This window comes from Trachinotus anak, unplaced genomic scaffold (genome assembly GCF_046630095.1).
Source record: "Trachinotus anak isolate AG129_WGS33_773 ecotype Australia unplaced genomic scaffold, CSIRO_AGI_Tana_v1 ptg000010l, whole genome shotgun sequence".
NCBI lineage: Eukaryota > Metazoa > Chordata > Actinopteri > Carangiformes > Carangidae > Trachinotus > Trachinotus anak.
In genome coordinates, this window is record NW_027273861.1 from 24,673,507 (window position 1) to 24,687,557 (window position 14,051).

Below are 14,051 nucleotides of genomic sequence, written 5' to 3' on the forward strand. Positions count from 1 at the left end.
GGTATCACAGACTCTCCAGGATTGTGGTAACATCATGATCAATGTGTCAGTTTAAACTAATAATGTATCATATTTTGATTTAGTCTGTTAATCTGTAAACCCAGGTGAGATTACTTGCACTGTTAGCGTGAATCTGCCAAACCACAGCAAACATTCACTGTTAAAGTCTAAAGCAAAGATAGAAGACACTAAAATAATAATAACTTGGTAAGAATGAAATAATTATTAACATTTTAACATTTTTCACATCCAATCTTTTGCATTTACCTGAAAAATAGCGACGGGAACAATGACAATAATATCACTAAAAACTATCTTGGATCAAAATGTTAGAGTAGAGTCACCTCAGGTTAACAGCCTCCCACAGACAATCAGCAAAAAGAATATCTATTTAATCCCAACAAATAGCCCCACTAAATATTGTATTCATCTGCGAATGAAGTGACAGTCTAGTGCAGGTGGGACAATAGAAAGAAAATGAAGTGGACACACAGGTCACCAGACAAACAGACACACAAATGGACAGATGGAAATCACCAGAGAGATCAAGCTGTTATAATTTAGGTCTTAACATTGCTCATCTTATCTGTTTTTCATTTATTTTATCTGCAGGACCAGGCTCTGTTTCTGCATGTGCCAGGTCTGATCATTTGCAGAAGAAAACCTAATTTAACCTCGTGTAGCTGCTTCAGAACCAAGACTTTGTGCTTTTTTTCATCAGATATCCAGAAGAAAAAGCCAAAGTCTGGCTTTTAGAAGAATACGTTTATTCTACCATGTTCTCTGCTTTTCTGCATGAAATTATTCTGTGTCCTTTTACCAGCCGGTGCATCTCAGCTCAGTGAGACATTTAATATGGACAACATCAGGATAAATGTGACACTTGCTCCCAAGGCCTCAGTATAAACCATGAGGAGTGGCTGGTGCGCTATTAGAGTTGTCAGCAGGGCAGCGCATGTCAGAGTCGAGCTCCACTCTTCCATAGATCAAGATGAGGTCCTGTCAGCTGTAAATTACACCACCAAAGTCATCATCAGGGTGTCAGTCTTTACAAATGAGGTCTGCAGAGGCAGCCTGGCCTGAACACAATCTGGAGTCGCCTCTATTTGTTGCTAAGTGCAAGGATAATGGACGAAGATGACTGCCTTCCTCGAAAACTTGTTTTTCTGTCTGGTGGCAAGTGTGTGTGAGAGAGGACGAGGAGGAGGTGTGGAGGCCTTGGGACAGAGACGGTGAATTTTGACTCCATCTTGTGTCTTTCTGCCTCACTGGCTCCTTGTTAGAGTGAGGAGGTCTCATCATAGAGAATCAAAAATTGAGCCTCCATCCAAGATGGAGAAGAGGAAGGAAGGAGGCAATAAGAGAGGAGGAAGAAAGACAAGGAACATGACAGAAGCATAGAGTAGAAGAGATTATGGATGATTGATTTTGATTTTTTTTTTTATCAAAAAAAAACAGGAGATATTATTGTCACCATCAGAGATGATGATGGGCATTTTTCACTATTGTCTTACATTTTACAGACCAAATGATAAATAGATTAAATCTTTCAATTAAAAATTTCTCCAGGGGTTAATCAGTAGCTCAGAGTGATATTTTTGATCCTTTATTTGGTATTAGTTAGAATTAAATGTATATGAAAGTACAAGCAAAAAGTCAGTTTGAAGATGATTTCACTCTTTGTCCATTAGTTTAATAAACAGAGATGGTGCACAGTAATAAATATTACAGCAGGTTAACCATCGCTGGCAAAAAGGCCAGTAGTACCTGGACAGATGTTACACAGTCACCCTGAAAACCCTTCAAAATAAAAGTTATTGAAGTAGATTCGAAGCATGAGTCGTAAAGATATAAAAGATATTAATGTTGTTATGCTATGTCGTCAGGTCCTCATGAAAACAACAATACACAACATGCAGAGCAATAAAGACAACATTGTGCAACATTTCCTTTATTTTGCCAGGAAGTCCCATTCAGTTAAAAAAGATTTGGCCAAGATCCCAGCCATACAGACTCACCACATATTAAAATACACCTCAAAACATTAAATATCATATCCACAACGTGAGCAATTTGAATTATTAGGTACTAACTGATCTAAATAACTAAACTAAACTGTGTAGTAAAGTAATTTAAATGGCTTCCAGTCTAAATATAATACTAAAGGGCTCTCTCCAGATTCTCTGTGCTGCACAGCAGTGTTACAGGATGCTGAAGTGTCCTCTGTGTTTTGTTCCAACACCAATTACAGTTCGTTTTGTAGTTTTTCCTTTGATATTTGTCACTGTTGGCATCTGGAGCCAAGAGCCTCCATGCCGCCACAGTAATGACTTCTGTATTACCACATCAAGCTGAAATGAGGAACCAGGGAGTCGTTATGAGTGTCAGTGACTTGCACCTTGTACCTGCAGCTCAGTGATTCACAGCATTCTGAAAATACCCTGCCGCTGCTGTCGGCCCCTCACAACAACTGCTCTCCTAAAGATTTTTACGGGCACCCATTCGGACACACTCTAGTATTGATTAAGCTATTTATATGAACAAAACAGACAGCAGTATTGCACCATGCGTGTAGAGTCACTGGGTAAAAACTTCGTTCAGCACCTCTTTGCCTGCTACACAGCTGACATTTGAAGTCCCGTTGGACCATGTTCAGACTCCAGGGTAAAGCTTCATCAAACTGTTGAGAGCCCCGTCAGTTGTGCTGTCAGAAAATCATTAGTAAGTGGGCTCCTTCAACACACTGGGCTCATTCTGAACCATTCTTTTGAATTGAAACCTTGAGAATTTCTTCTTTGAATTTGTTGAAAGCAATTATGTGCTCACGATAGGAGAAGGCTAAAAGAGGGTGGGAGGTGGGGCCCCTGACATTTGATTTGGAGGGTACTTTGAAGTAAAAGTGGGGAGTCATTGCTCCTACTAAAGCTTTTGCAATATGGGTGTGTGTATATGTGTGTGTGTGTGTGTGTGTGTGCGTGTCTGACTATGTATGCACTGAGTGAACGCAACCTTTTTCCTGTCCCTTCCTTTTCATATAAATGATTCAAAGTGAATAGAAGTGTTAGCCTTTCTGTCTTAAATTGAAATAGAGTTGGTGCTTTAATCTTGCAGACCACAGCAGACTGTGGCTTTAAGGTTACACGAGGATCAGAGCTGCGACAGGAGCTACACCGGTTCTGCAATAAAAATGTAATAGAAGATTATAAAACCACGGTGATTACAAAGACGTAGCGTCTGTCACTGATGTTTCCTCAGCACCTTGGCTCTCTCTGATTCTGTATTTGTATTTAGTGAGTATACGTAATGGAAAGGGATAAAAAAAATCAGAAGGTCAAGTTAAAACCAATCATTAGTTTTAATTACTGATCAGTCCGCTGATTATTATCTTGATTAATCGACTAATTTCCCAGAACCCAACTCTCACAACTCGTCTTCTGAGCTTGAGCCAAAACCGAGGTTCTTAGATAAATTACCCATCTGTTTAATATCTAACTTTAAACGACTTTTTCAGCTGATAATGATCAAACTTCAGCCCGATGTGCAACAAGCACTGCTGCTCTGTTTGTTGTGTGGAGTTTTTCTTCACACGTCCTCACTGAATTGTCACTGACTGATCAGTTTTACCTCCAACTGGAAAAACACTCAGAGGGGATTCTGTCTTTTTTCCTCCGACTTTGCTTTGATTAATTAACAGGCAGTGAAAATACAGTGTGATTGATCAGTCGCTGCCACCTGCCGAGCTGACTCAGCGAGTTCTCGTCTCCTGATGCATTTGGGCTCCAGGTGGAGGTCTGAACAATAGCTGTACTCGTGAGATATGTGACTTTTGATGTGTGCAGTGGAACTTTTGTCCATTTTTTCCTGGTGCTGTTTTTCTGTTTTTCCTCCCATCTGATAGATGCCAGTTGAGTTCATGGATTTTCTGAAATTTAACCCTTTTGCTGTGTTTCTAAAGTTATTACTTCTAATATAGAACCACATCCTTTACTTACTGTTCAGGGTTTATTTCTTATTCCTCATCACACTAAAAAACCTATTTGACATTTTAAAAAGATTTGATTTGCTTTAACAAAGTCTTTCAGTTTGGTGGAATTTAGCAAACCCTCATGAAGTAGCCTGCAGCTTCAAATTAGAAAACTACTACTCAATAAATATAAGTTTGAAAATAAAATTGTATTAGATATAAAATACCTGATGGGGCGCCTTCAGAAAAATCCCACAATAAATTAAAAAAAATTGTACCACCCCAAGCATGTAAACTAACTTTCACTCAAAATCCCACAATGCAATGCTTCACCATTGTTCCTACAATTGCAGACATAAACATTACAATTTTGCAACACTACACTTGTCAAAATAATTACATATAAAATCCAAAATATCAATGTAGTTCTTACCACACTGCAGAGGATCCCTCTGCATTCAGGGAAACACGGACACAGCTCAGGAGCCTACTGTAGTCCACTGTTTGCCTTTATCTTTACTCAAACATTTGAAGTAAACAGCGCTCAGCCCTGATTTCCCTGATAAGCTAATAATGTTTGAAAGGTCAGCACACTTTGGCCGTGGCTTTCAAGTGGAGTGGTGTGTACTTGTATCTGTGTTTTCTCAGATAGTGGTGCTGACTGTGTGAGCAGTGACCAGGGGAAAATGTTTGTCTACTACTGCACTGAGCATCTGTTTCTCTCCCTTCTTCTGTTTTTTTTTCTTTTCTCCTCAATCTGTCCATCTCACCAGGTCCACCTGTTGAAGGACCAGCTGAGCGCAGAGGCCACGGCTCGGCTGGAGGCCCAGGCCCGAGTCCATCAGCTGCTGCTGCAGAACAAGGACCTGCTGCAGCACATCTCCCTGTTGGTTAAACAGATCCAGGAGCTGGAGACCAAAATGTCTGGACCAAACTCAAGTGAGTGGATTTTGTATGAGCCTCGCCCACATACTGCACATCCTGCACGCTGGATGCCTGTGCGCGTAAACGTACATGCATAGACATCTACAGTGTGTACAGCTGCAGATGTATGGGGCACTTTTGCCAAGAGGAGAGTTTTTATACAGAGATATAAAATGTTGTCCAGTGTGTGGCAGAGCTCCAGAGCCAACTCATCCCTTCCATCCTTCTTTTTTACAATGTCTTATTATTATATATTATTATACAAGATTTCTTATTAACTAGACAAACATAGAATGTTGCTCTGCCCAGACAAAAAATGTTTAGATATTCTGTTTTCCATAGGGATCCACATCTGATTCTAAATATACACAGTTGATGGTATAAATGTGTCAAAAAAAATGTTAGAACTAAACCTATGTTGTAGATTTAGATTTGAAAGTGGCTTGAGTTTAACATCATCAGGATGTTAGTTTCATGTGTGTGCAGCCAAGCAGCTGAAAACAGCTGTTTGGTTCTGACTGAAGATACGATCATGATACTTCTCCTTAAACATCTAAGAGATGAACTGGGTTTATGTTCTTTAAGGAGATCAGAAATGTTTTTTGGCCCAAGGTTGTTGGAAAATAGTGAAAAAGCTCAAAATCAAAGTCTTTGAAGTCATCCTGGGTTTGTTCACAATTTAAAGCAATACAATGACAAGGAGAATAAGATGTCAGGCAGAATGGTTATTCAGCCTTTAAGCCTCCAGGTCCAGGTCAACACATGCCTCCACTGTCAGGTGAAATCTGCATGTGACAGATCAAACGTTCAGCCCCACACGTGATGACCCACACGCTGACAGAGCCGACATATTCAGCTCTCTATCAAACAGACAGCAGACAGAGGGACGGCCCTGCACACCCAGACAGGCTTCTAAATGGAAATCTGTGAGTGCCAGTGTGAGAGTGTCACCGCTCTGCTTTGTCTGTCTCCACATTATGTCCCGTCGCTGTTCTTTCACCCACAAAATTTCAGATGCACAGAGAGAGGAGGCAGATTATATTGCAGGAGGTGTTTCCGAAGTTTCTGTGGATGTATTTATAGATTTTTGAGAACCCTGTAACTACTACTGTTTGATCCTGAAAAGATGAACTATTCCTTTAATGTATCTTTCTATCAGTTGTCCGGCTGCAGGTCAGCTCCCTGTGCCCATAAAGGATGCAAAACATGTTTGGCTGTGCAGCCCTGATGATGATGAAATGCTTTGAAATGTGTTTTTTTTTTTTTTCTTCTCTTTTTCTTCCTCAATACAAAATGCATTGATTAATAGGTAACACAGTGATGGATTTTGTTAAGATTCTGCTTCCCCACAGTTCATATCACATATATTATTCTGCTGTGATCCAGCAGCAGGAGAGTGGTAGCAGAGGAATTTAAATCAAGGCACAGTGGAACCTGTGAATATGTTATAAATATTTGATCTGTCTGATCTGCTTATTCATCATTTGTTCCCTCCTTTATCTCCTTTTCTACCTTGTCTCCTCCAGTGGGCTCCCAGGACAGTTTGTTGGAGATCACCTTCCGATCCACAGTCCCTCCGGTAATCTGTGACCCCACAACCCCTAAACCTGAGGTGTCGGCCCTCAACCTTCCTGCACTGGGCACCAATGACGGGACCAGCAATGCCTTCTCATCTTCCAACGGGACTCTCGGAAGCCCCCTAGGTAGGGACCAGTGTCTTCTCAAACTGGAGTGTTTCCGTTTCCTCCCGGGACCGCCGGGGCCTCCGCCTCCTCGACTTCCCTCGCCTCCCCCGCCGCTCAAGCTGAACAGGCTAGAGATCAAAAGCCCTGATGTCTCTGAGGGCACGGCAGAGTTGTTGTCTCATGAGGTCAAAGTTCTGGGCTGCCTGGACTTTGCCAGGTTTCGCGAGTCAGGTATCGCCTCAGAGTACGAGTCGAACACAGACGACAGCGATGACAATGAGGACGAGGGGGAAGACGAGGAGGAGGAGGAGGAGATGGATATCTTTGGCTGGGGGACGGACGAGGAGACACTGAGGCTGCTCAATGTCCTCAACAGACAGGCAACTCCCGACTGTCTGGGAGATGAAATAGCGGTCTAACACATTAACCTGCCCCTCCCCCTCCCCGAAGAATCCTACTGTCAACACAATAGCCTTTAACTGTTTTTGTCCATTCACTTCAAACTCCTCTGCAGGAACAAGATGTAGCAGGATAACCTTAGAAGTGAACGACCATTTCATCAGTTTGTCAATTTACCACAGAAATATTCAGCCACTATTTTTATTGTATTTGATTATTGCCACTAAATATCAGATATCAGCATTAAGGTGCCTTCAGTTTGAACATGAAGCAAATTAAACCTGTCAGTGCAGGGGGTCTCAACAAAAACAGTAGAACCAGACTCCACACAGTTATACGTTGGTGCACGTGCACAATCCTGGTGAATACCTTTAATGTCAGCACCAAATTCCAACTATTTATCTTGTGACTAACGATAAAATTGTTGCTTCAGAGATGCTTCAGTCTGGGAGTGTTAGTGATCTGTTGTGCAGTGTTTAAGTGTCTGATAAGACTTTAAAGGCATTAATCTGTTGAATTTCACGGCTCACCGGTGCCTTAAACAACACACACCCACCAATGCAGCCTCCTACACTGTTAAAGGCAGGCCAGGCCAAGTAGACACAAAAAAATTATAAACTAGGTGAAAATGCATCAACTTGAGAAGCCTGATGTTTCTGTCCCTGATGGCTGAACACCTGAGGACATTAGAGGAAACCAGAACATCTCAGTTTTTCAATCATTCAGAAAATTTGCAACAGGAAAAAGTGTTGAAAATAAGAGCTCGCTGTGGGGAACGCAGTGTTTTTTGCAACTATTCAGGTGGAAACTTTAATGTCACGTGGGGGTAAATAAACCAAAAAAACATGAGTTTCTCAGAGGGAATTCTTTTCTTACTCAAGAAATGGATTATTATTTAATAACTATTTAAATTATGTCATACTACCACTATTTCTGCTACTACAGTCCTGGTTCAGGGCTACAATTACAGTTAGATATGATTCAGCTTGAGTCACACTTACCTGAAGCTTTACAGGTAGAACTCCATGAGTGGACAGGGACAACAGGAGAAAACATGAGTGGGGGAGACAAGAGATACAGGAGAGTCCTGTTATTAAGTGACCCACACACACACAGCACACACAGACACACACAGACAGACACAGAAGTCTTAAGCTGTTACATTTACATTCTGTTTCCTGCCACTAAAACACATTCAGTCAGGTTTCTGTGAATAAAACTAGACAACAATTTGCTTCACATTCAGTCTGAACTCACCTGAAGAATATTGATATCACTTTAAGGATGCATCTGGGGCACAACAGTGTGAATCTAATCTCTAATCCATATGCATAATCATGCATATACTCTGGTTCCTTCTAGTCTCTTGCTTTCCTTTCCTTTCTTCTTCTGCCTCTTTTTTTATTACACAGGCCTTTTATCCACACACACTCACTTACACACTCCCAACATCCTACCAGCTCACTGTTGCTGAATTTCAAATTGTAATTCAGGGGCTCTATTTAAAAAAAAAAAAAAAAAAAAAATCAGGTATTTACCTTAAAAGTGTCAGTACAGGAGTCTTTCTCCCTTGCAACAGATTGAAATTCAATCCAACATCAGTCTGTGTGTGTTGCTCGTCTTCATCACGTAGATGTCAGGATATAACAGAAAATCAAAGCAAAAGCTAAACAAGCTCCTCTTTAGAAATGTACAGACACATTATCTCTCATAGGTTAGTTCAGGGGCAAGCTTTCAATTTGTCAGGATTGGGAGCGTAGCTGTCGGTCACGCTGACAGGAACAAGACGACCGGGGCCGGGGACCGGGGAGACTGATGAGCTCTCGTCCTTGATGGAGTGAAAAGTGACTCTTCTGACGAGGAAAGATGAACACTCGGGCCAAATCCGGAGAGGAACTTTATCACAGTCTCTATGTTTGGAGGGAGAAACTCTTTTCTCGCTCTGTTCATAATTAATCAAAGACTATTTTTAGACAAAAACCTGTATCTGTCCTGTGTGTACAAGCTTTGTTTTCTACGTCATCTCACAGAACTGTTGAACTGCTCCGTCCTTGACTCCCGCTGGCAACCCTCTTTTTGTCTCCTCTTAATTTGTTGACTTGGTAGTCAGAGCATGTTTGCACTCTTTTCACTCGTCCACACATTTCCACTGCCTTTTAATTTATGTAAAGCCAGGATTAGTTGGACCTCAAGGAACGCTGTTTGTTTCTTTTATTCATTCCATAAACAAAAACTCTTCCCTCGTGCCAGAACGGCGGCTCACAGATGACAGCCAAAAGTGGTCTCGTTTGTTTAAACCCAGCTCTGTGTATGGCGTCCAGGCACAATGCAGTATTAAAGTGTTCATTTTGTTTCACGAGGAAAGCCACAGAGTTTTATTTCTACGTGTTTATCAGATCAGCAATCCTGTCCAATCAATGCAGACAGCCCAGTGTTTTGCGAAAAGTAGATGCTGCAGAGATTTAAAGGGGAATCAGGCCAATTTTTAGCCTCCTTTTACAAAGAGCTTTAGCCTGATCTGATGGAGTCAAACCAGTCCAGTGAGAGTCCAGTAAACTTACTCCAAGTTAGCCACTCGCTTTCTGAAGGATTTTGTATTAACGGATAACAGTGATTCTATCAGAGTTTCATTTCTCTGAAAGTTTGCGTTGAAATTTGAGTGTGTGTTATTCTGTGAAGTGTGTTCAGCTGAAAACTATTCAGACAAAGGGCTATGGATCAACATTCAGTCCAAATATTGGTCTTTGCAGGTGCAAATTTTGGCCTTGATCCAAAATGGACCCGTGGAAAACCTGCCTGAACCTGACGTGAGAAAATTCATTTTCTAAATAAAAGACCCAATCTCACAGAGACGCCTGGAGTCAGACTCCATTTGAAGTATAACAATGAGAAAACTGACTCAAACAGAGAGAGAACACTGGCAGCAGAATAGTGCGCCACCAATTAACAAGCAGCGGTGGATGAGAAGAATAGCAATAAATACGTGGCATTTCACACTCTTCATCTCACTTCCTGTGAAGATGATGAAGCACCATCTGATCAGAGCTGGCAGGAAGTCCACTTGGATCCATGTAGACATATTAACACAGAGACCTGAGACCTGCAGCAGTAAAAGGGGGACCCCACCCTGATCAGAATCATTATAATTTTGACAACAGGAAGATTTTACCTGTTGTTTTAATGAAATTGTAAGTGCAGCGTCTGTTCCTGAGAGTAAGTCTTTGCACTATTGCAATAGTGATTACATGTTCAGTACTCTGGTATCTAGAAATATTTAATGCCTTTACTACAAAGGTGACAAGTAAAGATGGGAGACACAGATCATGGTTCATAGTCCATGCTTTATAAGCCATGAGGGCACCCTGTCATGACACTTTCTTTTCAATTAAATTAAAAATAAACTGAACATTTGCTGGAAATTATCTGAAACACACTCAAAAATCTCCTAATCCCACACTGACTGTTTCACCGTTATCTTTCTTTCTCTCTGTTCCCTTGAAGCACTCGCTTTGCTCTTAAAGTGTTTAACCAAGACGACAGGAAACAGACGGATCAGACATGAGTCAAACCAGCAACAGCGTGAAGGATGTCCTCTCTGACACCCTCTTCTCTTCTCTCGTCATTTCCTGTCTTCCTTATTTCCTGTCTGATGTTTCTTTTGGTGCAGCTCACCACCAGGGCAAAAGATAAGAGTGGGGTTCATGGGTAGAAGACATTAATAAACAGATGTTTCATCAAGTGGCACCTCTGGACTGTAAAAATGATCATTTTTAAATCATGTTCCAGCCACTGATGCAATCAATTCCAGATAATGTGATAAGTTAGAATGTAATAAAACCGCTATTGACACTGACAAAAAAAAGATATTCAGACCTGTTGTAATAAATCGCCTGTTAAACTCATCTTCACACTGATATTGCAATAATTTAAAAAGGTCACCCATCTCATGATTTAATGATGGCTTGTAATCAGAGAATCTGTGACATTATCAGGGAAATAATGACTTCAATATCAGGCTCTGTAGAATAAGGTTACCTGCAAGGCTGGAGACAAGGGTGTGTCTGGAGAACAGGCATTATAAGACTGTCAGTAAGTTATTGTAGTTTTAGTTCCTCCCTCTGTGACCTACACCCTCAAATGTGATTATTTATACGTTCATCGATATTTTGTCAGTCCAGAATTTCACAGTCATTCATCTTAAGTTGTCATCTAACTTCAAGCTGAGGAAGTTGCCGCCTGTAAAGACGCCTTCCACCCAACACACATTGAAAACTCTGCAGGAAAAACGTCTCTAACGTCGGAGAAATGTCAAAAAGAAACTGTTTGCACTTCATGTTTAAAATGAATGAATACTTAAACCTAATTTACAAGTTGTTCTACTATTGTAGTGTTTGACTCAATGAAGGACTTGCATCAAAGTGGTTAGCTATAGTTTAGACCTGCCTCACTGAAAACCTCAGAGGGCTCCATCTCTCACTAAATCTAATGTCTATCATCCAAAAACAAAACTCCAGTTTAATCCTGGCACATTCATTCGAAACTGCATACAAACACCTGCCTAATAGGTGTCAAGGTACACGGTCTATTTACTAGAAAGTAATGGGGCACCCGCCAGCCAATCAGAATGAAGAATTTTCAGTGGACATTCTTTAAAGGTCCCATATTTCACACTTGTCTGGTGTTTTATTTGAAGTGTTGATATCCATAAGAAGATATATTTGTGGTTTTGAGAACCAAAAACCATCTCAGTGTAGTTTTACATCTCCTCTCTCAGGCTTCTTCCCTGACCTTTGGTAACAACAGGTCAATGAGCCAATCAGAAGAAAGGATCTGAGCCTCTTTTCTGATTGGTTTTCTGTTTTCTGAGTGATTGGATAAAAATATAGTAGATTTCAGGTAAACACTAAGAGAGACCAAATTCTGCAAAGTTGAGTGGTGGGTCCACGTGGGCGGGGCTTGCGACATGGCTGAGAGCGGTGACTGCTTCGTTGTGACATCACAAAGTTCCAGAAGTCATGACAGCTGGTTTTAAGGCTCAGTGTCTGAATACAGGCTGTGTGCATTTCTCTGTGGACTGAGGCTTTGATACTTTCACAGTACTAATACTTTAAATCTTTGTTTCTCCTGCTTTTTGTGCACCAAAGATGCATTTTATGTAGTGGAAAAACTGCTGTAAGAAATGTGTTTGAACATGTGTATATATCTGTATGATCCAGGCAATAGCACGAGTCCTTCTGGCATCTTTTCTCTACCTACTTGATCCACATCTTTGTCAGTAAATAATCCTGAGTCGTTACTACAGCCTGGGGCCACCACTCGCAATAAAAGCTAAAGGTGAATGACAGGAATAGGCAAGAGGCTTCATTTCACTTAAAGTATAACGGAGCTTTTGTGGCTTTGTAAACAAATAAAACCACTGTTATCTTACCTCAAACACACTGCTCATCCTCTTGTAGTCTCAAGAGAGAGAGAGAGAACTTTCTTTTTCTTTTGTTAAGAAGTGTGAAAAGCAAAATATCCTCAGTGCTGTTAGAGCTTGAGAGACTATTGTTGACCAGTTGAAAGTAGTGTACAAATTTGTCATTGGCTATCCCCAGCAATTTTGATAATGGATTCATTGTTCAAGTCATTGTTCAAGTAAAGTTTTATGCAAAAGGACCAAAATTTTCCAGGTTCCAGCATCTTATCTTATTTATGAATATTTTCATGTTTTCTTACTTTTCTGTGATAAGTGTCACAGTGTACTGTTTTGTTGGACCAGACATTTGAAGCTGTCACCTTGGACTCTTGTGAGGGGTGGTTTTCAGTACTTTCTCTTATTTTGCAAAGTAAATAACTGCTCTATTAATAAAAAAATAATTGGTAAAATTTATAAATGCAAATTTCAATCAGTCATAATGGAATTTTGATTTATTGATTAAAGATGTTAAGACCTGTCAATATTTTCTCATCTTCCTGTCCCTCCAAGGACATTACTATAGGTGTACAACAAACAGTAAACACATGAACACACACAGTTGACATTTCTTTACTTGCATACCCTAATTTTAAACTTCCTCTTTCATGTACCCAGCCTGCCCTTGACTCTGCTCTTTATTCTTGCCTCCAGGGTAAATGGTCTGTGTTTCTCTCTCTTCTCCTTCCCTTTCATATCATCTGCAGAATATTTCTCCCACATGTGCTCAACCTTCCTTTGTCGCCTCTTGGACGTAGCTCTGTCTCCGACCTCTCCAGAATGTCAGATGTACTGTATTTCTGAACGGTCTGTTGTTGCTGATTTATCTATTAGTTATTCATGTCGTGTGGTTGTAAAAACCTAACTACAGCCTTTGGCCTTTTACCTTGACAAAGACGCTGGAGCTCAGTAATCCCCATGTGAAGGGCCTGTGGCCGAGAAGCTGTGAGGAGCAGATTTTGACTAATATTAACCAACTGTTCAGGGGTTTGTAGTGAGAGCCTGAACAGAAGCAGAGAGGAGATGAGTTTCTTTGTTGAGTTACTGTGTATTTCTGTGTCAGGTTCAGGAAAGTTTGAAAGTTTAAGCTCATTCCCACATTTGTAAATAGTTATTGATTCAGCCTCTAATAAATGTATGGGGTGCAGTCGGATTCTGCCAAGAAGACAGTGTGTGTTTGCATGTGTGTGTGTTGTTGTTGTTGGTGTGTGTGAGAGAGTGAAGTCAGTCGAGGTCATGCACCATACCGTACTCCCGTGTCAGCAGACAGCTTAGATAATGAGCCTGAATAGTTTGGATCATGACATCTGGATCATGGTGGCCATATTTTTAGTCCTGGGCTCCAGGGTGGCAGTCAGGGTGTCCTTTGTGTCCCTCGCTTTGGGAACTCTTTCTAATAAAGATTTTCTTTCACCAGTGTTTCTGAAAGGTTTTCTGTCCACATTGCAACCCGTGATCTACTACTGAACTAGAAAAGAAAACTACAACACCTTTGATGTTTCATACAATGCAACCATAAAGCCTATCATTTCCAAAGCTTCTGGAGGCATTTAGTTATTTTTTCATAGGTTGCTTACACAGCTGTAGTTTGGTTCATTTGGTCTGGATCAAGATTGAAAAAAAA

The 14,051-nt window shown here is 40.8% G+C and overlaps 2 protein-coding genes across 4 annotated transcripts in view; both read left to right on the plus strand.

Annotated features, from left to right (window-relative positions):
- Positions 1-14,051, plus strand: part of LOC139626127 (carboxyl-terminal PDZ ligand of neuronal nitric oxide synthase protein-like) — a 178,876-nt gene that overhangs the window by 138,333 nt on the left and 26,492 nt on the right. For all 3 annotated transcript variants that reach the window (XM_071486351.1, XM_071486350.1, XM_071486349.1), the window contains exons 9-10: positions 4,738-4,903; positions 6,415-6,591. In XM_071486351.1, coding sequence (XP_071342452.1) covers positions 4,738-4,903; positions 6,415-6,591 — 343 coding nt within the window. The remainder of the gene's footprint in view (positions 1-4,737; positions 4,904-6,414; positions 6,592-14,051) is intronic.
- LOC139626377 (carboxyl-terminal PDZ ligand of neuronal nitric oxide synthase protein-like) lies at positions 6,597-9,328 on the plus strand (the record flags this gene model as incomplete). Its single annotated transcript, XM_071486696.1, has 1 exon — positions 6,597-9,328. A coding segment is annotated over one exon (396 nt), but the record flags the coding sequence as incomplete, so codon positions are not given.